The sequence below is a fragment of the Lissotriton helveticus genome, chromosome 3_1 (assembly GCF_964261635.1).
Source record: "Lissotriton helveticus chromosome 3_1, aLisHel1.1, whole genome shotgun sequence".
NCBI lineage: Eukaryota > Metazoa > Chordata > Amphibia > Caudata > Salamandridae > Lissotriton > Lissotriton helveticus.
Window position 1 is genome coordinate 1,931,344,507 of NC_136061.1, and position 25,484 is coordinate 1,931,369,990.

Consider the following 25,484-nt stretch of genomic DNA (forward strand, 5'->3'; position numbering starts at 1 on the left):
GGGAGCAGATTACACCTCAGTGAGGATGTAGATACTGCCTCAGTCAAGGAACAGAGACCAGCTGCATCAGGACAGAGCAGCTGGTGCGACCAAGTGTGAGAAGACCCCACCAAATGTCATACAGTACCTGGATGAGATGGTAGAGCGAGATGTCGGGAGGTGCTATACTGTGAGACGTCCACTGAGGGAAGAGCGCTGCCTTAAGTTTCGGGTATGGAGTGAGAGCCACCTTCAGAAGCTGAGGATCCACCGTCTCTAGAGAGGCCTCATGTGGCTCCTGCACACCAACAATCTGAAGACAGAAGAAAGAAGTGAGGATTTCATGGAAAAATAGGCGAGAGAGGTTGTAGTAGTAAAACCTTTAAAGAGGAACAGCAGTATGGTCTGGGGATAGGGATAGCAGAGTAGAACGTGGATATAGTTACAAAAGCATTAGCGGCTTAAGGAGAGGTACAGCAGTAGGGTCTGTAGATAGACAACTGTAGAGAGAATAGAAATTGCAGTATGGATGAGCAAATATCTGTAGTGGGGAGAGGGACACCAGTGAGGCCTAAAAAGGAGATCAAACTGGGCGCAAAGGAGGAGAACAGCAGCATTGGGGAGAGGGATGAAAGCGGGCCTGCACAGAGGGACAACAATCTGGCCTTCAATGTGAGATCACTGCAGGGATGTTGAGGGAGAGGGCCAGCAGGAGTGAAGTATGGACTGAGGGACACCATAAACAGAGTTGGGGACAAGGAAACAAACACTACAGATCCAATTATGATTGCCAATAAGCCTAGTAATTAGAATTTCCCTCTAGAAATCTCCAGGCAAAAATGCAGCCACAAATGTGGATATACTGTGGGAGGGGGGGGATCAGATGTATCAAAGTTGATTCCCCTGGAAATAACCCATTTCTTAGTAAACCCTTACAGTCAAGTTGTAAGGGCAATCTTCTTCTGATCCTCCCCCAACCTACTGTACCATTCCGTAAGGGTAATTTCAGCGCTTGGATTTCCAGTCCCATCAAAGGCCATAAGACAATGTTTGTTCTGCCCATGGACTTTAATGGTTGCCTCAACTATTATATTATGGGCATGCAATTCTAATGCACAATTGTGCATTTGTTCATTCTGATCATGCTTGGAAGATACCTGTATTGTAATGTATTGAAATTGTATTTCTTTTTTAATGTCTCAAGGAGACTTAGTTTATCTTTGTCTGTGATCTATATGTGTCTAATTCTACAGGGTTGATTACTGCTCTCCTTCATAAGAAGTCGATAAAATCCTAATTGAATTTCTATGGGATAACACCACTGGAAGTCCTGCCTTGCAGTACAGAAAAATGGTATTGAACATATGGGGATGGCGCTTCTCTGAAAGAGTAGCTTGAAAAGAAAGGGACACCAGCAGCACAGCTTGAGGCAGAGTAGTTCTGGGGCCCTACAGTTGATTGTCACCGACTATTTAGCTGAAGGTAGATAGTAACAGAGGAACTATGAAATATCGGATGTTTTTCTAGATGAGAATGGGCCACCGGATTTAACCTTAACTGTAAACTTGGTTTTGATTTCTGATGCCAGGATCTGATGTTATCTTCCCTTACAGACCTGCAGAACAAATTTCAAAAGCACATTGAAAAAGTTCCAGGGCAAAACTCATGTCAGCTGTCCTTATGGTCGTCAATGTCTAAAAATAAATTAAATATGCGGGAATTTATTGAAGCACTGCACTTACATACATTATAAGAGAAGGGCATACTTTCAACAAAACTATTTAATTCGTATAAGAGTGTTATTTGCAGTGGACCTCTGCAAGACAGTGACACAAAGTGTGACTTGGGGAAGAGTAACCATGGCAGCAAAGCTCGGGTAGTCAGTACCTCCAGGATTGGGGTTCTTCAGGGAGCAAAGAGGGCACCATAGCTATGGGAAATACTGAGGTCAGCAGTGGGGATGCTGGGAGAATAACAGGGAAGTGTAGTGAACAAGGGGAAGGATGAGCATCTTTTTCAACTTTGTACAAAAGTGGGTGAGTGATAAAAACGGCAATTGTTCACAGAATATTACCTGATCAATGCCACCAGATGTGTACATTGCAGTGGCCAAAGCAAGGAGTGTGTGCCCCTCCAGGAGCATGCTGCTTAGACTCGCCTTATCGCTGGGGATCAGTATCTGGGCATTCGCCAGCGCAGCTGTGAAAATCTTCCCCAAATCTGCAAAGATACCCAAAGATTAAACCACTTATGTAAAACAATATATCAAAAAGGGACAGAAGAAGGGATAGCGAAGCGACAGTGTGACAAATGAAGGGTTGGAGAAGGAGAGGCAAAATAAAAAAAAGAGACAGGGCTTTAGAGAAGGAGAAGCTGGCAAAACGTCCTCATGCAGTTAGACTTGCGAGAATGCTCAGGCCATCCTTCTTCCACTGCAGGTACCTCTGACCCTGTTAACATTAAGCTGATGTTAGGACTCAGTTAAGTTAGCCTGCTCAATAAGGAATCTAAATCTATGGGGAAAGAGTGGCAGCTCTAATGAGCTATCCTTTTCACTGTAGAACAGAGGCTATACTTGAGTAAGAAAGGGTGAAAAAACAAAGTATGACACTATGAAAGATGAAGTGGTGAGACAACTTGAATGAACAGCAGCCCAGCACTGTAACCATGTCAAAACCTGCAATGACAGCCGATGGGTCTCTTCTGAGACCTGCATGTACAGAACAAAGTGCAAATGAATGTGCAACATGAGGGGAAGACAATCAATTGCCATCCCTTTTATATCCTCTTATTGGCTGAATGCTTCATGGTGGAATGTTCACTGGAGCCGAGTAGTACCTCGCCACCAACTCACACATGATTGATGATAGGCAGCTGGGAATGTCTGATGACTAAGGTACAACTGAATATTAAGGATGAAGGACCAAATTCAGCAGCTGACCTAAGTAGGAAGGAACAATGGTCCCCCTGATGCACAGCCGGAAGCCTGTTACAAGAGTAAATTACAGTTCCCAGCTCTCCATGTTGGGACCAGAGACCCAGTGGCGGGAATCATTTTAAAGACTTTTTCTCACTTTGATGCATTTGTTTGATAGGTTCTAATTTTTAAATTAATTTCTGAATCTTTGATATTAAAAAGTAACTTTATTTTGTTTCTTAAAGCAGGTTTATTAGTGTGTGGGAAACAAATTGCACTAACTTTTTCAGGAGACCCAGGGCAATACAGGGTTACTAGGCCCTGATCGTGTCAATCAAAATCTTTTATCGTTGATGTCCTTGAGCTTAACCCTGCTACTGGACCCAAAACAGAGCACCAAATACACCCCATTTGCACTTGACCCTCAGAGTTGGGAAGTAGAGCAGGCAAGGCTTGTCAGCACCAATGAATAAATCACTGTCCAGCCAGTACTTTAGGAAACAAAAAGTACTGTATTAATACACATAACACAATCCTCTACATAATTGTTACAAAACTAGACTCAGATGCAGATGGTGGGCTTGTGGAACAACTTTATCATGGCTTTCCTGCTGCATGAAGACAAAGTGGAGTTAGAAATGGTAGCCACAATCCTGACTCATTCTCAGGCTGCCCAGACTACAATCACCAAAAGTAGAGGATGTCACTGAGGAGGAGGCCCACCAAAGAGCACAAACAGAGCACGATTCCAGGAAGAATCAACGGGCACAGAGAACAAAGCAGCATGCTCAAGATGGATAGGAGTCTGACAGGTCTGAGGGTGAACAGATACTCAAGGCTGAAACCATCTGATAGAAAGAAATATTTTTGAATACGGGATAACAGAAGAGATTAGGGAGGAGCAGGACAAAGATGAAACTGCTGGAATCATAAAGATAGCATTGGAAAATATGCTGATTTACAGCTGACCCATAGATTCTTCTCATGGTATTAGTAAAAGGTTTGTTGTATCCTAAAAATAGAACAGCTGGATTCCCTTGTCACCAACACATAGGAAATACTAGGAGGATTTGTTGGGGCTGCTCAACTTGCTAATACTCTTGGAAAGTGAGAAAGAAAGCCATGGGTTCCCCTTGTACTAGAACCAGTGGTTGGAATTCACTTTGACATGGTGGGATTGTCACCGTTAGCCCCTAGAGCTCCCCGTAAAGTCAGACAATAAATACCTTTTTGTAGTATATTAAACAAGAAAGGGTTTTTGAGGTGGAGCTTTTGAGTTCCACTGCCCCCATACAGCCCGAGGACTGTGATATCCAGCAGAAGAAACAACCTCATATTCTCATACATGAACAAAATGAGTGTAGTTTAAACTACCAATTTTCTGCATTACACCATCACCTGTCAAATAGTTTGGTTGAGAGGTTTAATAAACTTTGAAGAGCATGATGAGTGTTTTGAAAAATCCCTTGAGGAGGAGGTGGGATATCCTTTCGCCAGGCCTCCTTTTTCTCTATAAGGAATTACCTTTGAAAAGCGGAAACATCTGTTCAATTGAACCCACCTACAGCCAACCTAACTCTGCACTTTTTTTTAAAACTTTTTCATTTAAACAAACACAAAGCACAGTGATACAATTGATAGGTTGACCATAATTGTGTACAATACAGCACATTTCCTCAGCCAAATGGCAATTCCAGACATTTGAAAGTAGTATTTCGTTAACCCTCCTCATTTGTTTAATCTTATGTCCCCTCCACCCTTCTGCTAAGCTCTATTGTAGGGGACAAGCATATCTCGCCTCTGTGTATTCCATGCTGTCCATTTTCAATCCCACTTTTTGGGGCACCCTCTATTTTTAAAAACATTCTTTTCAGTTATCATGGCCTTATCCATATCTCCCACCCATCCGCTCAACTGTGGCGTTTCCCCAACTCCACATTTTTGTGCAATATTATGTTTCCCCAGGGCCCAACCTAGTGGAACCCATGATTGTTCAGTTTGTGTTAAATCTGTTGCCTCCCAAACGTTTAGTAGGCAGAGTTTCGGGGTGGGATTTACCTTTTTCCCCTTCTCCAGCCTCCATCCGATTTGTCACGGTGTCCAAGTAGTTTTGAATGGTCCGGCATTCCCATAGTGTATGTGAAAAAGTCCCCACTAGGGAGAATTGACGATAACAGTGAGGGTCAGTCCGTTTTCCCATCTTCATCAAAACATTTGCAGATAAATAAATTTGGTGTAGGATTTTAAGTTGGACCAGTGGCAGTCTCATGGGGATGGCAACTTCCCTAGGGGAGGCCAGTGCGTCCCTCCAGTCGTCATGTTCTAGTACACCCACATCAGATTCTCAGTGTTGTACAAGTCTTGTCAAAGGATCTGGTTGATTTTTTTTTTTCAGAACAAAATTTTATTGCGTTATTGAGAGATTGCAAAGAAGGCGCAGCTCTCCGGGCACCGGAGGAACTGCGAGCAGATGAGCAACAATCATAGATAGGCAATCCAATCAACAAGTTAAAGTAGATTAACGACCCCGAGTCCCCCCCTCCCATCTCCCTCCAACTCCCCCAACCCGGATCCCACCCTAGCCCCTGCACAGTGTCTACTTGGTCCGAAAACATAAATCATGTTAAGAAACATTCAGTGTATGCTCCTCTTCACCCAGGATCTAAACACAAATGTCCTGCATCCATATAGTGTGATCTGGTTGATTATTAATCAATTTTTTGTACGTTAAATAGATAGCCTTCTTGGGCATTGGGTATAATAGCAGTCTATACTCGAGTGAGGACGACTCTGGGATAGGGCCTTCCTTCGGCATCACCGCTTTTATAGCACGTGTGATTTGCAGGTATCTGAAGGTTTCAGAGGACGCTTGTTGGTATTCCTTTTGAAGTGCTATAATATGACCAATCCCTTATTTTTCCACATATCCCTAACTGTCGAGATACCAGTCAGATCCCATTTATCAAAACCAGGTTAGGTACTTAGGCGTCCCAAACACTCGGGCTCCCAGAGTGGGTTCGCTAGTGTGATTGTTTTGTCCCAACCTGGTCTTCTGTTAACTGTGTGCCAGATTTCTATTGTTCGAGCCGTGGGTCACGTATGGCCTAGTTTTTTGAGATTTGTATATAGGGCTCTTCGATATCCCCCCTGTCCCATTAGCCATAAATCAGTGCGGATACTTGGTTCGTCCTGGGAGCTATATACCCAGCGGTTAATCACTGTTAATTGTGATGCCCAATAGTAGAGCCTAAGGTCAGGCAGTGGAATTCCACCATCGTACCAACCAGCAGCGCAATACGTGGTGCCCCGCCGTCCCACAACAAAGTGCAGACCGCACGGTCAATGTCTGAGAAGTATGAATCTGGGACCTTAAATGGGGTATTTTGTAATGCATATAGAAATTGTGGCAACGCCAGCATTTTAAAAAGCGCTGCTCTTCCCAGCAGAGTCGACGCAATGCCATGCCAGTTTTTGACGTCCATTCGTAGACGGACTAGGGGGCTATGCAAGTTGGTTCCATAGAATTTAGCAGGAACCAGGGTTATAAATATCCCCATATATCAGAATCCGTCATCCGCAATGGGGATATCGTAGTCTTTCGGCAGTTTGGGTCTAGGGCTATACACTGGGAATAGCTGTGATTGTCGATCTGAGCCTACCCGGAAGAGTAGTAAGAGAGTACTCCTCTAAAGTGACTTGTGCATGAAATAGTGCAAATAGCAGATGTCTGCTCAATTTAAAGTGGTTTTTGTTTTCCACTTTAGGCAGAGTACAAATTCAGAAGTCAATTTTTAAAATAGCAGCAGTGACGAAAATGGTAACAATTATAACAATGCTAAAATCACAGTATGGTGATGGACACAGTAAACAATGAAATAAGAATAGCTAATACTCGGTTCTGCTTTACAAACGAACGTGCATGTAAGACACCGTGCAAACCCCCACTTCAAGCTGTTTCTAATAGACCATTCGATAGTGTCAAAGGCCATTTTAGCATCCAGTGACAGCAGGGCTACATCTTCCCAAAAAGACTGGCCCTTTAGAGAGAACTATCAGCATCTCAGTTCGGTTACAAAGAATGTTGCCTACCCCCATTCCTCAAGCTCATATGTTCATGGATCATTTGGGCACTGCAAACTACCTTAGTAATCTTTATTTAACCATCATCTGCTGAAAAGAAACTGTATCGTCTATACTAACTTACGGTCATGCCCTTTGTGTTGAAGAATACTTCAGCCACCTTCCAGAGGCAGATAATATCTGATCTGACTGACCTAGAGTTGCTCAATCTTGCTTGTTTAGGGGAGGAGCCAAGATGGCGATCGGAACAGTCGCATAACCGCCACGCTCCGTGATCTCTTCCTCCCCGCCACCTATCCTGTATTTCATCCTGTTCGGGGTGTTCCGAATTTGGTCACCAAGGAAGAGCCTTCACTTACCATCCTTTTCCGGGGCTCTGGCGTGCAGTCATTTCGGCGTTCTGCCCCTGTTGCCTTGCTGGCCTTCCCGGCCCTGAAGCCGGGGCCTCGAGTGCTGTGCCTGCCCGGAGATGCTCGGAGTACCGGCGGTCCGGAACCGGTGGAGAGACCCGATGCTGGGAGCCTGAGAGCCGCGGGCCGGAAGCCCTGGAGCGGACCCACCCCCGCGGGTGGGCCACCCCGTATGTCCGATTGCCTGCCGGCCCGAAGAAGAGAAGCCGCGCTGTCCGGCACCCCTCAAGTGGGTAGCCCACTCCTGTTGCCTGTCCCGCCCGGGGTCCGGTGCTGGGCTCCCCCCGAGTGTTGTGGGGAGCACGCCCGTTCTTCTGGTGACTCTCCTTTCTCCGCCGAGCGCCATCCGCCGCGGATCGGTTGTGTGCCCTGGGGCCGCCGGTGCTCCTGGTGGACTTGGAGGCGCCCACGATGATGGCGGCGGGCGCTGTGCTTAAGATGGCGGATGGCCCCTCGGAGAGTCTTTCTCCTGGAGACAGGGAAATTGCTGCATTTGTTCTCTCCAGCCCTCGTTTGCTTCGGGCGGGCCCTACTCGGAGTGCTGTCTTGTCTGCCCTGGCTGCTCTGGGGATCGACCTGTCCTTGAAATGCCGAGACTTGGAGTCGCGGATCTCCGCCATGGCTGCTCCGCCATTTTGTGACGCGGTGTCGTCTTCCCGAATTGTAATGGTTGAAACTTCTCCGGCTGCTGTGCTGGGATCTCCAGCTGGGTGTTTGACTCTATGGGATCATGTGGACCCGGTGCCGATGCTGCAGTGTTTCCTACATCCTGATTTCTCTGCTTCGTGCTGGACAGCCCAGATATTGTGCTTGGCCACGTGGATCGTTGAGGTACTTTTGCATTCTGACTGCTGCCGAGTTCTCCTGGTTGCTTCTCGTTGGCCGGGACGGTGTTCTGCGGAGATCCCACTCGCCTTCCTGGACTGGTATGGACCCACGGTATCATTCTGCTTTTCGGCCGTGGCGGGGTCTGGAAGCTCGACTCTTCATAAAAGTGCACAGGGGTGATTGTGCCGGAGTACCTGTGGGACCCTTTTAAATGGCATCTCCAGGCCTCATTATTTTGGTTAGTTCTTGTTTTTCATCCTTGTGTGGGCTTTTTTCACTGTCCTTTCCGACCTCGATTGGTGATCCGCTGTTGCGGGTGGGGTAGTATTCCATGTTTCGATCGCTGGCTCCTCTCCTCTCTTATCCTTCTTTTTCCTCTCCTTCTCTCTCTTTTTTTGTTATTATTCCCTTTCTCTTTCTTCTATATTTCGGGTGACTCTGGGCGACAGGCACGCTGTTTAGTGGGGTAGGCCGTAGCCATTACAGTGATGTAGGGTGGGGGGGGTGTTTGTTATTTTAGTTTGTTTTATTCTATGGTCCCTTTTTGCTTTTTCCGGGGGTGGGCTATGTCCCTTTGTCTTCACTCCTTTGTTTCGTACGTGTCCGCACTTTCTCCTTTTCCGGGGCGGGAGGGCTGTACATGTGGCGTCCATGTTATTTGTTCGCTGACATTTATCCTTCATTTTTGTACCTTTGCTGGGCGTGGGATGTCTTTGGGCTTCGCCCTACTAGGATTATTGATTGCGTGGGGGGCTGTCTCCCTCCCGCCCCCCCCCCCTCTTTTTCTGTATATGTTGCGTGACGCCCGGTAGATATGGTTGCTGCCTCCTCTATAAAATGTAAAATGAAACCTTTCTTATCCTGGCGCTGACTGTTTAACGTCTTTATTTCACGTCTATCCTGTATTCATTCTATTGTACGCATTGATGTTGCCCTTTTTTTGACTCTCCTGCTTTTGCGGCCGGCCCCTGTGGTTGTAGGCCTGCGCTTGTACTTCTACGTGTCTTTCAATAAAGGTTTTTAAAAAAAAAAAAAAAAAAAAATCTTGCTTGTTTAATGAAATAGCAGTCTTAAGTGATGGCTGAAAACAACACTTTGGACACCTTCAAAGGGAGTTGGCTACATCGCGGAAAGCCAAACAAACTATTAAGGCAATCAACACCAGGCTTGTCACTTTTCAGTACCATAGAAATCGGATCCCAGGAGATCAAAATGGAGATTGTGCTACAAAGGAAGGTTCACACTGCTCAGACCAACTTAAGTCTATGTTTTGCTGAGTATTAATACTAGTGCACAGCCAACTATGAGACCAGAGGTACCACCTCACAACCGAGGCAATGAGAGAACACTCCAAGAAAGTTATCTGGATAGTGGGTTGTCAGAAGACATTTAAAGACTCGAAAGAGGTGTTAAGCCAAGCACCTGTAATTAAAGAAGATGGCAGACAGTCATCCCTTTGTAATGATTTAGTAAAGGATTCTGAGCTACCTTCAACCAACTCAATGACATGGGTATGAGGCATTCAAGTGTGTTTGTCAATTGAAGATTGTTACCCAGACAGCAGGAGTGGTATGCCACTGCATGCGCCACAAAGGGCTTCAGAACTTACATGTTTAGGAGAACTAGTCCAGACAACGACAAAAACATACGGTGGTGATTGTGATAAAAGCAAAAACCCTTAGCTTCTGTGCTTGTCCATATCCTTGCAAGTGTTGAGCTTCACTGTAAAACATAAGGCAGGGATGTTTCATGGAAATACAGGCAGGCTATTTCTCTGACACTCTTTTGGCCAGTGGTAACTCTGGGGCGTCCATCGAGTAGCATTAGAAAATGGCATAATTTTTGTCGACGTCATATGCAATTTAGTATAATTTCAAGAGTTCAGAGAAATTGATAATCCATTAGGTATTAAAAGAGATTTATGTGCTGTTTTTCTCGCCCTTTATCGTTATAGCAGCGAGGGTTAGACAGGCAACATCAATTTATCATCTTCAAGGCAGTGTACCCGGGGGCCTTCTGGAAGTTATTGAAAGTAATACTGCAAGTGTGGGTTGTCAATATGCAGTTAAGACCATTGAAGATATAATAGTTCTGTTTGTGATCTATATGTCAAATTTTATTGCAGACTGTGTGTGATGTGTTTGAGGTTCACAATACCAAACAAAAAAGAAGGAAATACAAAGAGACACAGCCCCACTTACACCCCTTCACTCCAATGGAGTGAGGACAATATTCAGAGGGGAGAGCAAAAATTGTAAAATACAGAACAGAGCAGAATGTTGGCGGAGTGAAGATACAATACAGAGTTTAAGGAAATATTTGGGACCATGTATGAAAAAGGAACATAGAACAGAAGTAAGTGTAAGGAGCGCAGAAAGGTAGGACAATCAAAGAACACACAGGCACAATTAGGGATAAAGAACAGAGAGATAGTAAAGGAAAGTAGAAAAAAGGGGTAGTTAAAGGCAGGAAATGGAGGGGAAAGATGGAGATAAGTATGCAGTGAGATGTGGGGTACTTGGCAAGCTGATCTTTAATTTTTTTAAAGCAGCTTCAGAAAGCAGCTTCAGAAATCTCCACTCTGAACCTGTTGCTCACCTTCAGAATTCATGGCGACACTGCGAATTTGCACCAGAAACTCAAACCAGGGATGTGCCTTGTGAACATCTCGGCTTCTCAATACTGCGCAATCAGCTGGGGTTAAACTGTGAAAGGAGATGTGAAAAATTAGTGACTGCCAATTACCACAGTCGCAGAAACTTTACAACATCAAGCTACTAGACATCAAAAGACTCCCACAGGAGGAACCCCAATTGCAGTGGCATCCTTTGTGAATCCTACTACTCGTACACTGCTTTTGTTATGCTTTTCTGGTGACCATTTGCAACTACCTTCCTTGAGTTATCCTCCTCTGCACAGACATTTGTACATCTTCATGTTTAGCAAAGTACTGAACAGAGCAGGATTTTCATAACACTGGTATCATTCAACTTGCTATTATTTCACCAGTCCCCCTTCTTCAAGATTGATAAAAAAAATCCTTCCCGGCTGGAGAGGTAAGAGAGGACAGGGTACTTAGCAAAAAAACAAAGTAAACCTGAGTTCATGTATGGCTTAGTTACACCTAGGCTTTGGCCTAATGGCTAGGGCGATCGACCTGGGTGCTGGGGAACCGGATTCGAGTCTCGGCAGGGATGCTAATCATTCTGTGATTCTGGGCAAGTCTCCTGTGCCTAACAAAAAAACGAATGTGTCCATCTGTAACGTAACTGGTGCTCATGCAAAGCGCTCAGATGCCTCTGGGGTCTAGTTCGCGCTATATAAAACTCAAAACACAAATCTCCAAGCCCAGGACCCCGATCCGCTTTTCTTAGATCAGTACACCTTATGTACTATGTAGTTACCTAGGTGTTTTCACAGCTGCTTCAGTCACAGGGTTAATTCCTGCCCCAGGTTTCTCTTACAAAATAAAAGATTTAGGTTCCTGGGGGTTTATGTCTAATAAGGAGACTCATATCTTTTATGAACATTTCCAATATAACAATATTGGCCACAGTGATCACTATATTCTAGCAACTAGCACAATGGTGCTATAATGGGGATAATTCGCTAGTCCAGAAACGTGAATTCTATTTTTATGTGTTCTGTATTTTATTTATATTTTTTTAAGCCAGTTTCTACATAAAAGTTATTAAATTACTGCATTCAAGTTATTAACTGTTATTTGAAGTTATATTGTTAGAGTTTTTAACCAAACACATGCTCTGGGAGTAAACCTTGACCCAGTAATTTTAAAAGTTACTGACCCCCAGAGACTCCAAGAAAAGGTCTCAATGCTAAACATTAAATAATCCCATATTGCTGTTGATAGTGGTGTTAAGTGTTGTAGAAGTAAAGCAAAACTGTGACTTTATCTGAAAAGCCTAGTAAAACTTAGATTTAAAAAGAACTTGAAACCCAATAGGTTGGTGACACCGCAAACCACTAAAGAAACCCACCGACTTTTGACAGTGTCCTCAGTCTTTCGACGGACACTGGAGGTTGGTCAGAGGAAGTTTAAATTTCCCTCTGCTACTCTCCTTGTTCACAATCTGAGGGTCCCAGCTTTCGAGGATTTATCTCCCTCAAGGATCTAAAGAGTCTCCCACGATCTTTTTCACAAGTTCTAATGAAGGATTTGGACAGATAGTTTTCGCCCAGGGTCTACTCTAATATAATATTTTGATGATGTATTGTTGGCATCTGTTACTCTAGTGCAGTCCAAGGAGGACTCAGTCTACCTCCTCAATAAACTGCCTAAGAAGCAGCACAAGGCTTCAAAAGATATACTACCTTCCCTAAGGACTGTTGTTATTTCTCGAACACCACTCACAAGGAGGTTAGGAAAATTTCAGTTGTGGTTCGTGATCTTGTTATCCAGGGTACATCGCTACAGCCATAAGACACTTTGACATCATCCCTTAGGGGAAAAGAGAAGCAAGCAGGCAGCTTCAACTGCCCCCAGGTTCTTCTCAGCGCTAATTCCCACATATGGAATGACTGTTGCTTTAGATAAGAAGAAATAACAAATTCCACACAATAGCTTTAGGATCACTCCGAGAATGGCTAGATGCCCATGCCAAGATGGTGAGCGAAAATAGAATGGCTTTAGCCTATCTATTAGCTGCCAGACGGGGAGGGGGGTTCTGACACTGTCAGGACCAAATGCTGAACTTACCTTCCCAGCACTTCTTTTAGCATATATGAGCAAATAGATATTATGTAGGGTGTAACAACATTACATGAAATGTTAAGCAACCAAGACCTAAGTAATAAGGCATCTGGACAGGGTTGGGGAAGTTTCCGTCACATGGGGTATGCCAAAATCTTTAAATGAAATACTAAGCTGCCAAAATCAAAGAAATAACTGTAGCTGAACTTGGCAGGGGGAGGTTTTACCAATGAGGTATTCGCTGTATAAGCATGCGAACCTTTGTGAACATTTAGAGAGATGCCTACCTGTGACCAGGGAAGGCATGGCTTGGCAGTTCGGGCTGGACTGTTCCCATGAGGCACGGGGTCAGACTGATTTGCATATGGCCATGTCTGAACTGGGGTGGCAGAGTGGGCTAAAGAACGGTGATGGATTAAATCCAGATCTGTTGACTGGGTGTGAGTGTTTGATTGGTTCAGATGCTCCGTCCATCACCACCCCCTTTTGTACCACTTTGTACGCCATAAGTTGGCAGGGTATGCCTCATCAGATGCCTCCGTTGTTGCAATCTCAAAGTTTTTTCTTTTTTCTTCTTTCTTTTATTGATTATGCCCCTCCTTCTAAAGTAGTGTAGGGCTCACCTGCACAACATTTCGTTAAGGAGCACTTGGCCAATTCATGCTATGCGGACTGCAGATCCCATCATGCAGTTGGTTCTCAATGTGGACGAATGCTCCCACACAGTCGGATTTTTTTCTTCTTACTCGCGGTGAGTGACTGAGTTTAGAGAGTGGTAGGCTTGAGTTTGTAACACTGTGTTGGAAGATCATAAATTCCTGCCCCTGCACTTCCAACCTCGCAGATCCTCTGTTGGTGAGGCTTGGAGACGCCGTTGAAGTAACTCTGTCTCTCCGTGCGTGTCACGGACTGCCAGCTGACAGCAAGATTCTCTACCTCCATCGGGTGCGGGCGGTCTGGGTTATAGCCACTGAACCCTAAACACTCCCGGAAGACACTTCTGGAAGGGTCCCCTCTGCGTGTCACTGGCCACACGCTAACATATCCACAGCTACCCTTCTCCGTTGAAAAGGATGAGGGGACACGGCAGGGTTTCAAAGGAATTCTTTATTTTGTATTGGCATGACGCGTTTCGGCGGTTGCCTCATCAGATGCCTCCGTTGTTGCAATCTCAAAGTTTTTTCTTTTTTCTTCTTTCTTTTATTGATTATGCCCCTCCTTCTAAAGTAGCGTAGGGCTCACCTGCACCACATTTCGTTAAGGAGCACTCAGCCAATTCATGCTACGCGGACTGCAGATCCCATCATGCAGTTGGTTCTCAATGTGGACGAATGCTCCCACACAGTCGGATTTTTTTCTTCTTACTCGCGGTAAGTGACTGATATATGATATATGTATATATATATATATATATATATGATATATGTATTAGGATGATTTTCTATCAATTTTGGCTCTTTGCTCCAACTGATGGTTTTCTAGCGAGAGTCATGGTCAGTTAAAATGGCAATTGTCTTTGAACTTTGATGTGCTGCTTGATATTCTGCATTTAATACTAGCTGGACTGAAAGCCTTCCGAGGTGTTGCGTTTTATTTTTAAAAGTGCTGCAATTAGTGCGAAATTAAGAAATGAAGTCTATTCTGAACAACAGGTGGATTTCTATTTCTTGTAAGCCTTTAGGCAAGGGATTTACAAAGAACTGAGATTTCTGTGCAAGTTGTAAGCATCGTCATGAGAACCTCCTCGTCTGACTCAATAGACTATCCAGGTAAATAATGATCAAACATGGCCATCAAGACTCTTGGTCCAATATTGTAGATGGCTCTATTAGCAATACAAATAAAACTAACAATCTCCACAGTCACTGGCAACCTGCAGAACTGTATCAAAACAGGCTATATGTTTTGCCTTCAGTGAGTGCCTGTTCTCAAATAGGGAAGGGGCTTTAGTATAGAATAGAGGTAGGTCAGAATGTAGCCTACTGCTAGGCAAGTAATGTGGGGACCACAGTGGGGACGACAGTGGATGTTTGTCCCAAAGGGCTACCACCCAGGTCTGGCTACCATTCGCTTGAATTAATTTACATACGCCCACCCTTGAATGAAGAAAGACGAAGTGGAGGACATTAACAAAAGAGTTCCAACCATCCAAAATAGAATTCACATATGATCTGCAGAATAAAAGAATCACATTAATGTTTGGGCCACCCATTAGCGGAAGCTACTGCTAATACAGTTTCTTCACTATTATAAACCCAGTAGGCTTCTCAGGCACTAATGTACAATCTTGGCATTTTCCAACATTCTGTATTTTTTCAACTTTTGCAGTTGTCTGTCTGGTCCCTGTACATTAAGAATTACGTATACTTTCAACAGGTTCCAGTAGCTTACTCTCTGGGGTTTCATCACTGTATTTAACTGTTTGCAATTGTAATATAATTTGCACTGCTATGCTTATTTTGTCTTCAAAGAAGCCTTATGTTTGACTCACTTATAAATAAGAGGGCATTTGGTCATTGAAGATCTTTCTGATTCACAAAATCCTAAAAATCTGAAGAAGACAGAGGGAGAAGCACTTCCTTCTGCAGATGAAGTATATTTGAGGATATTGCAGCAAATGGACACACATAATGTGAGGAGCTTTAAATACACAGTAAGTGTGAAGATAGTTTGAAGTATATGGACAAATAGAGGAGTTTAGAGCACACTGTCAGGCAGTGCGAAGAGCTGGCTTGAGCATAAAAACATGTCCAGGGGCTTGGTCAGCCAATGAAAGGAGACTGAAAGTTAAAACAGAGCATAGGGACTCTGCCACAGATGGCTTTACTCTATGGCATGCTCAAACATGCCATCAGATACAGGTGCACACAACTAGAGGCAATTCTGCATACACTGTGCACAGGGTGTCAGCTGTTCACTTAGTGAATGACCAGCACTAAAAGGAGTAAATAAATAAAATAAAAAGTACATCGGTTTATAGCCACTGTACCTTTAACCCTGCCTCTGCCATTAGTCTCCTAAGCAAGACCATTACTTGACACTACAAGACTCAGAAAATGAACTGGGTAGATAAATACAGTGTGCATTGGCCAAGGGTAGAGCAACAGAGTAGCAGTACAGTCCTGGTAGATGAGTGCTGTGTGGACAACCCTATCAACCAAATAAAAAGAAGTTGGGGTCAATGTATGCAATACAGGAGAAGGTGATTGTGAACAACTCCCATCAGAGGTTGTCCAGGTAAACGGGCCTGTACCATATTCAAGGTGAAGTAAGTGCAGAGGACCCTCACCTGTAGTAGTCCAGGTATGTGTACAGGAGGTAAGGCAGGGTGTTCTGGATGCAATACAAAATGAATTGAGTGTGGAAATCCTGTCCTTCCTGCGTGCTGTAGTGCGGCACTGGGTGAGGCTCCTGCATAGGTCCCCCATTGCTGGCAAGTCGCTGAAGTAGGAGATCAAGGTCCTGGAGTTCCGAAGCTACAAAGATCCTGCTCCTGTTAAGCGAAAATGTACTGAAATTAGCCTTCAACAATTAGCAAAGTCCTTCCATCTAGTCAGCTATTATTCACAGAACATAAAGGGTTTCACCAACTGCTTTTATGTTTATTGAATTGGCCTGCTCTAACACACCCATCAGTCCGATTCCAGAGACTCTATGTTGATTCAAAGATGTTTTATTGAATCAGGTACTTCTCACCTTGTTTTGTGTCTCAGGTTTAGTCAGTGTCCTGCAACATAACACCCTATTGTGCTCTTCCATTGTTCTGGTGTCGACAATCCTAGTATTATATGAATTTTAGTGCATTATTAAATTTGACCCTGCCTATAACCAGCAGCCAAATTAGTGCTCGATAACTTGGGAGATATGTGGGGTCTACTGTGCTCAATCCACTAATGTTTCTGCATTTTATATATTGTGCAGCATGCATAGTTCCCACTGACTTGTAGCATAATAAGGTAAAGGCCCGGTGCTCTTGCAATAGCATCTCCTTTTGTCTCCTACAGGAATGGTGCTGGTTTTTGTAATGGGTCAGATACAAAGTTACAATTCTGTCACTTGATTTGAATGGTGTTCTAAATATAGCGATGACTTAATGTTCAAGCCCGGTCATGGGTTTGTGAAGGAGGAATGTGTTATCTAAAATATATTTACACTAGGCTACATAAAGGCCGGGATACTCAGAGAGGGATTAAGCATAATCAACTGTCCTCCTTCACCTGACAGGTAGTACTACCTTAAAGAGATACCAGTCATGGCACCAAGAACCCAGGAAGGGTAGTAAAATAGTACAAATATGTTGATAACTCACTTATCTAAAGTTAAATAAACCTAAAAGTGATGTTCTACAAGTAAGATTGATGGCAATCAGCAAAGTGAGGTCGCTTCCTCCAAAGCCTAAATGTGTCAGCATAACAAAGAATCAGGAGAGGAGTCACTGGATCCAGGAGCACTCCTAATTCTGAACACATGATGGTTACTTCATCTCAGAGATTTCCCTGGACTAAAGAAAGGGAGAGTCAAAAATTGGAAAAACTGGGTATGATAAAAGCTGAGGATACCAGGTGTGTATAAACTTGCAAGGAGGGAACGGAATTTTTCCAAGTGATCTGAGGTCTGGTGTCTGCAACTCAAAAGGATAGCATTCAGTTTGTGGGACACAGAAAAGGGAGTAGCAGGTTTGTAAGCTCACAGACATGAAGCTGTGTCAGGAAGGAGTACAATCTGCAATGGTAGCTCAAAGTGAAGGGTTAAATCACTTATAGGCTTGATTAAGCTGTGCATCTGTTTGCAGCCCCATGTACAGCACTGCTCTGGAAGACTGTACATCTCGAAAGAGGTGGGAAAAGCCATAGAGCAATCCAGCATTGGGGGTGGAAAGTTTGGAGCAATGTAGTTCGGATGTAAATTCATAACTAGCACTCAAGTCAAGTCAAGAGTTCTTTATTCGATGGTTAAAAGCCATCATAAAAGCGTAGATTATATACAATTAAAAAAAATGATTAAATCAATAATGAACCCAACTTGCAATACAATTCATAAACAACAGATTACATAGTACAATCTAATACATAGTATAAAAACTAATCATAGTGCAGTACTATACACAATATATAGCGCCAATCACAGGAATTTTTACTCATCCCCTAGGGACCTCCTTAATCTCAATGCAATTTTAATAAAGTTGATTACACAGCATAACACCCAGGGGTCATTGGCCTGTTGCAGAAATAGTAAAGCTGTCTTTGCATGTCTAATTTTAGCACGTTTAATAAAACTGATTAAAAATTTCCGCCTTGGCATCGAATAAATGGGACATAAAAGTACAAAATGAAGGGAGTCCTGCGGAGACCTATTGTCGCAGCCGCAGGCTCCCTTCTGCTCAATTGATGTGTTAAAACCCATAGGGGATGCTAATAAAAACGGTAATAAATTGAGCCTAAAACGACATATAAAATACCTCTCCTGGGCATTGTGCATGAGGCGCAAGTAAGGCTCCATACCATCCGTGGTTACTATTAAATTGTGTGCTCTTACCGTAATTTTAGCGTCTTCTGCCTCAGCTCTAAGCTTTATTCTAAAATCTATAAAAGCCTTCTTTATATGCAGCTTGTGCGAAGGAACAATTTTTCCTGGGTTACTAAAGAGGAAGCTATACCCCAATGCGTCCAAATTTTCCTTCACATAGCTGAGCCATGATATTCTCATGCATTTGTCTTTTTTAAGGCAGTCACTTAGGATTTCTCTACTCAAGGTGGCATCAGGATTGCACCATATTTTAATCCAAGCCAGTATTGGTCTTCTTTTGATCAAATCTTCCAAGTATTGCATTCCCAATTCACTGTGAGCTATTGATGCTAGAACACTTTGGGGAATTTTAAGAATAGACCTTAAGTGCCTATTTTCTTCCGTTTGTAATTTGCATACATTGACAAAACCCCATACTTCAGCCCCGTACGTGAGTTTTGAGCAACACATGGAGCTGTACAAGTTCATTATTTGCTCAGGGCACCATCTGCCCACCCTCCTGCCGTAACCTGCAATGGCTCCATTGGTGGATAACATTTTGGAACACCGGTCTTCTACCAGACTATCAAATTTTAAGGCTTCATCGAACAATATGCCTAGGTATGAGAATGACTTCACCCTTTTAATCTTATGATTTCCAATCGTGAACGCAGGCTTTACCCCTGGTTTATGCCCTGCTACCATGACATATGATTTGCCCAGATTTACAGACAGATCCAGTTCTCCCATAAAACTGACAAACCCGTCTATTAGGATTTGAAGACTCCTCGGGGTACGGGCGAGCAAAACCGCGCCGTACGCGTATAGCAGTACTGGGATAAAGCGTGCACCAGCTCTGGGACAATCAGTCTTCAGGTTTAACAAGTGCTGTTCTAACCCATTAATGTAGAGTGAGAATAGGAAGGGGGCAAGAATGCACCCCTGCCTAACCCCACTCCTACAGGGGAACGAATCAGTCAGACCCCCCTCCATGTTGTACCGTACTTTTGCCAAGGTGTCAGTATGGAGCTCCCTTAAGATATTAACCAGGCCCACCTCAATACCCATGCTCAGCATCATGGCCCATAGTTATTTCCGGTTAACATGGTCAAATGCGGCCGCCAGATCCATAAAGCCCAAATACATGTTCTCGTTACTTACTTTAGTGTATTTGGCTGTTAACATGTAAAGATTCAAACATTGATCACCCGTAGACCTTCCTGACCTAAACCCGTACTGGGTGTTGGAGATGATATTGTTTACCTCCGCCCACTCAGTTAGGCGATTAAGAATCCCCCTCCCTAATAGTTTAGCTGACACGTCTATCAGGGAGATAGGCCGGTAGCATTTCGGGTTGTCCCTATTTTCTTTTTTAAAGATGGGAACTATAGTGGCGGTCGACCATGATCGTGGGAGGCCCGACTTAACAGCAGCATTAATGACCCGTGTCATTATTGGCGCCCAAAGGTCCGTACAGCTCAAAAATAAATCAGGTGGGAGCCCATCTGGACCTGGGGCCTTATTTTTTTACAAGCTCTCGATCCCATCTTTAATCTCTTTAAGGGTGAATTCTATTGGTACATGATGAAGTGTACTACCTACATCATCCCCCTCCATTGCAGCCTCGTGGTTGTATAGGCCCTTAAAGTGTTCAATCCATGGTTCCGGTAGGATTTTAGACCCTATGTTCTTGACAGTAGTCTCATTAAAACAAGGGATGTTAATTACCCTCCAGAACTCTGACATGTCCTTGCTCTCTGCGGCTTCTCTAAGATCCGCCCAGGCCTCCACCTTTAATGCCTCTTTCCTTCTATTTACTTCCTTTTTATAAGCCTGTCTGCTCCGTAGTATTTCCAGGTTATCCCTAGGTCTTTTTTTAAGGTAAAATTTGAGTTCCCTTAAGGCTCGAGAACAATTACCATCGAACCATCTAGGTGCTGATTTGGTTCTCAATGGTGCCTTAATTCTCAATAACCCATCCACTATGTCAGTTAATTGTCCAAATGTATTCAGCAACAATTGTCCCTCTATTTCCATCTCTAAACAGCCCTCTATGCTGGCTCTGCCTATCTCCATCAATAACTTGTAAAAACGTGACTCTTCTAAATTGACCCACCTGAGCCGACGTCCCTGATCAGTAACCTTCTCCATAATCCCAGTATGTTTTCTGCGGCCCCCAAACGCTTCCTCACACTGCAGGTTAAGTTCTAAAGGGTTATGGTCACTGAATATGCTCCATGTGATTCCTACAGTGATTATTCTATTTTTAAGTGCCCTTGACACCAATATAAAATCAATACATGACTGGCACCCTCTTCCTTTGAATGTGGGTGGTAAGGTACCATTCTCTTCCCTAGCCATCATACTAATAGTGTGCACAAGGTCATGCTTATCTATAATCCTACTGAGGGTTAGGCCCGCTTCTGAGTGTTCAAAGTCGGGTCCGGTTGTTACTGGGCAAGATGACCATGTTTCATCAGTGCTAACCAGCGCTTGACAAAGATGACAATTAAAATCACCTGCTATAATAATGCTGGGTGTAACCCCTTTCTTATCTATATTTACTTCACCCAGTCTTGTTGCCAATTCTAGAAGAACTGAATGATTCCTACTATCACTGACTCTATTGTAAAGTTAAAAATTCTCATAGTTAGTCCTCTCCCCCTAAACTGTACTACCTGTAAATCACATGCAGACCGGCCCACTTTTGGCCAACTACCCTCCAAGCTCAGATTCACATAAATTGATAAGCCACCCTTGGCTCTCCCCAATCTGGTTTCTTGTGCCGGTTCGAAAAAACACTTATATCCCTGCATGTGGAATGGGCAATTATCCAGGGCCCACGTCTCTTGCAAGATAATGACTTGATATTGGCTAATGTGTGTGCGCCATTCATGATTGTTAAATTTAGCTGCTATTCCCGCTATATTCCATGAAATGATTTTAACCACACCATAATCCTTACTCAAAACCTCTGTACTGGTTTCATTCTGCATACAAACCCCCTCCACTAGTACCACTCTATCCTCTGGTATCTGAGCACTTGTGAAGGAGCTGACTGCCCTTCCTATGTGTTGGTTATCATTATTCCCTATAACAACGGATGCAGATAACTTTTTTGCCCTACCATTCCACTCTACTTGATCATTCACCGTTTTGTTCCCTCTATTTTCCTGCCCCATAAGCTTCCTGGTGGGCAGTCAATCATTGCTATCCAGTGAACTAAGTGCCTGATATTGATTACTTAGCCTAATTCCACTGAGCAATGGGGGTGTCAGGGAGTTTACTTGTCTGCTCACCCCTATTCCTGTATTTGATGGGTGATAAAATAAGCCCAGAGATAAAACGTTAACAAAATCATGTTGGATTCTGCCCGAGCCCGCCTGCTTTAAAATATCAGCGACCAACCTTGGGCAGCCAAAATTCACCACCACACAATCCCCCTCCATCGTTTTGCTTGAAGTACCCACCCATGGCACTCTACGCACCATTTTAATGTGTTTACACAGGTGTTCCCCCAACACAGTTTTGGCAGAAAGGAAATGTAATACTTTGTTTTTAAGAGCATTCCAATCTTCAGCACGAGCTTCCTTAATTTTCGGTACATTTGCCAATACAACTGTGTAAGGGCAAGCCTCTGGTGGGAGATTAAGAGAAAACTCCCTTTTTGCTTGATATGCCCGTGAGCCTGGATTCCCAGCCATAGTCATGGGGCCATCCTGTGTGCCCTGCCTTAAAGGAATGTTTGTCGTATGATTGACAGGGCCAATATTGGATACAGTGATTAGGGTCATGGGAGTTATCAATGGGTCTACCAGGTCATTTACTCTAGATGTGGTCCTATCCAATGCGAGGGTTATATCAACACCTTGTATGTTTGTTTTTGCTTTTGTTTGTCCCGTGCCTTCTGATATTCTCTTCTCCATTAAACTTCGCCTCGCTTCTATTTGGTTCAACTTAACCATAACTGGTGTTATATAATGTGCTAATCGCTCATCTAAGAGTGTAACAAAGTCCATTATCTTGAGACCCCCTCCCTCATGTGGACCCTTCTCTAGTGGAGTAGTGTGGCTCACTGGTTAGAGGCGGCAGGCCTGAGAGCAGAAGTCAGCCTGGGACCAGGGTTCAATTCCCGACGCGGCAGGGTCGTGGACCTTGGTCAGCGGACTCGATAATTCTCGCTTCGGTGCTTACTCTAATCAGGGGTTCCACTCGGCAACTCTGGGCATTAGCTTGCCTAATCTCCACAACGGCACCACCAATTCCGGGGATGCCTGGCTCCACCTTGGGGACTCCCAGCAAGGGACCATCCCACAGGGAAAGCCAGGACGGGTTCCCCAGAGTTATACAGCGCCGGGACGCCCCGTTGCTGGGGCAGCTGTGCGCTTTACAAGTATACTACATTTACATTTACATTTACATCTATTACCTCAACCGTGGCCGTGGCCTTGTCCGTTCTATCTTTAGCGATTTCCGCCCTCTGCTCTGATGGCTCCGGTGCGAGTTTTGTAATTCTAGGCTGTTTGGCATTTTGCCTACTACCCTTTGGGGGATTACAGGCCTTTCTTTTGCCTAGCGTGTTTAATAGCCCCAATAGAGGCTGCCTTCGTGGCCTTAGTGGTCAAAACTGCCCTTGACTTCCTATTGCGCGTTAGTGGTGGTGAGAAAAGTTGCCTATCTGGTATTACAGGGCCCAATTGAGAGGGGGTTATCTTCCAGTGAGGCGCCATTTGTGTCTATAGTTGCATGTACAGTTGCTATTGTGACTAACCGATTCCCTGCTTTCTCTGCCGGAATGAAGGGAGTAGCAGAACAATTTAAAGGTTCTGCGCATAAGCTAATTCCGACAGGATTCGCCAGTGGGGAGGTTATATCTTGAAACAGTAGTGGGATGCTGTCATTGAGGGACACGCCATATCCCTTGCTCTCGTGAATCGTGGCGGGAGGGGGTGAGGCAGCGTGCTGTATACGTTCCAGGGATGATCGTTTGTTTTTAATTAATTCAACAGAGCCGCGTCTCTCAGATCGCCGCTCAGAAAGTGCAATTTCCCTGTCAGTTACTGATATGGGCCGGGTAACTAAATTGTCAAGCGTACCTCGTTTATCGCCCACTGCCATAGACGGTTTGTCCTTAGTGGGAGACATCCTTAATGTAGATGCGTAACAGATAGGGAGGTGGCCCAGCCCAGCCTCCTCTGGCCTCTGAGGGCCCTTTGCCCGGGCTTAGCCCGGCGCACTCCTGCGCGCTCCCGCGCAGCGCTGACAGGTCGTTAATATTGATGATAATGAGTAGGCGGGGCCAATCGATCAAGTTCGCCCAGGTGTGCAGGCTCGCGCAGGGACTCCTGGATGACTGAGTCCCCGTGATGCTCCAGCAGCCTGCACACTCTCCCCCTCGGTCCCGGGCTCAGCGGCCCCAACAGCGGCCCTCCAGACCCACCAGAGATCCCAGACGCGAAGCGGCACCCGCGAAGCGGGTGCGGCGAGCTGCGGCGTCAGAGTCAGGTAGGCTCACGGGCAAAGCGTCGTCCTTCTCGCTAATCCTCCAAAAAATGCAAGCGGTGTCCCAAACAGTAATGCAGGGCTGGTAATTTTGAGCCCGTGGTAGTGGTGGTTAGGCGGGGCCAATCGATCAAGTTCGCCCAGGTGTGCAGGCTCGCGCAGGGACTCCTGGATGACTGAGTCCCCGCGATGCTCCAGCAGCCTGCACACTCTCCCCTCGGTCCCGGGCTCAGCGGCCCCAACAGCGGTCCTCCAGACCCACCAGAGACCGCAGACGCGAAGCGGCACCCGCAAAGCGGGTGCGGCGAGCTGCGGCGTCAGAGTCAGGTAGGCTCACGGGCAAAGCGTCGTCCTTCTCCCTAACACTCCAAAAAATGCAAGCGGTGTCTAGCACTCACAGTAAGGTACCTGCTGAAGATGCACAGTAGATAATGTGGGGAAGAACAGAGAGGCTGAAAATACAGTCTTAAAATGATATAAACCACAGCATTGGAGAGAACTCATACATTTTCAGCCAAGCATATCCAAAATACATTTCAACATGAAGGAGAAGTGAAACAGAACACTTTTTCACTCAACAGCCAATCAAAGGCAAGGAAACACTCAGGAGGGTACAAGAAAATTGAATCAATGGTTTACTTTACTATTCATATAGACTCACACCATGGCAGAGAAGCAGGAGTGACTACCTACTAATCTAGCTCTATACAACCGCCAACCCGGAGAGCCACTGACTCACTACAGACCTATTATAAACAGGGACTGGAAAGTATAGCTTCATGTAGGAATCCTGCAGTTTGGGGTACAAACTTTCAATGAGGATGAAATGCTGACCCCTCCCAAACACAAACTCCCAAGTCTCCCCAATATTAGCAAAGAGAAAACACAGAGAATACCTCCACCATATTAATTTAAGAAGACAGGCCCCAAGCAGTAACATGGCAACCAAGTTCTAAAGTAGTATTTGCACAGAAAATTGTAGTACACTACACTTAATTTAAGCGTAAATGGCACAACCATACTGAAAGGCTGAAGAGTGGAAAACCCATAGTCATGCTATAGTACTATAGGATTACGCAGTATACGAACGATTCTTGGTAAACACATCAGTTACTGACACAAGTGTTTTACTCAGTATTCCTTTCTTACTCTCTCAAGACTGACATGTTGGCTTTACATGTTCCATATTTTAAAGACTTGATACAGGCTATGAACCCAAACAGTCTCTTCCTCAACAGAAGTGTGGGAGAGGATTCTAGCCAGATGATGCCAAAACAAAGGAACTTCATATGCAGAACCTATTCCTCGGGGAGCATTGTGAGGGTCCTGCTCACTAGGATAAGAGGCAACGTAACCCCCAGGAAGTTACACACTAACACTGCTGGGGACCAACCTAGTATTGTGAAGTCACTAGAACCCTAGTTAATTTATTGACACTACCCAACACTCTTTGAATGGTGCTCCTACCTCCCTCAATGATCAGGCAAACGTGTCAAGCTCACTTCCTGACTCTAACTCTCCTCAGCTGCTGATGTTGGTTTACCAAACTCCG

General features: G+C 44.6%; 1 protein-coding gene across 2 annotated transcripts in view; it reads right to left on the bottom strand.

The window, feature by feature from the left end:
• Window positions 1-25,484, bottom strand: part of SPG11 (SPG11 vesicle trafficking associated, spatacsin) — a 573,976-nt gene that overhangs the window by 253,676 nt on the left and 294,816 nt on the right. For both annotated transcript variants that reach the window (XM_078682963.1, XM_078682964.1), the window contains exons 17-20: window positions 16,215-16,418; window positions 10,813-10,919; window positions 2,054-2,199; window positions 128-292 (exon numbers count right to left, since the gene is read on the bottom strand). In XM_078682963.1, coding sequence (XP_078539089.1) covers window positions 128-292; window positions 2,054-2,199; window positions 10,813-10,919; window positions 16,215-16,418 — 622 coding nt within the window. The remainder of the gene's footprint in view (window positions 1-127; window positions 293-2,053; window positions 2,200-10,812; window positions 10,920-16,214; window positions 16,419-25,484) is intronic.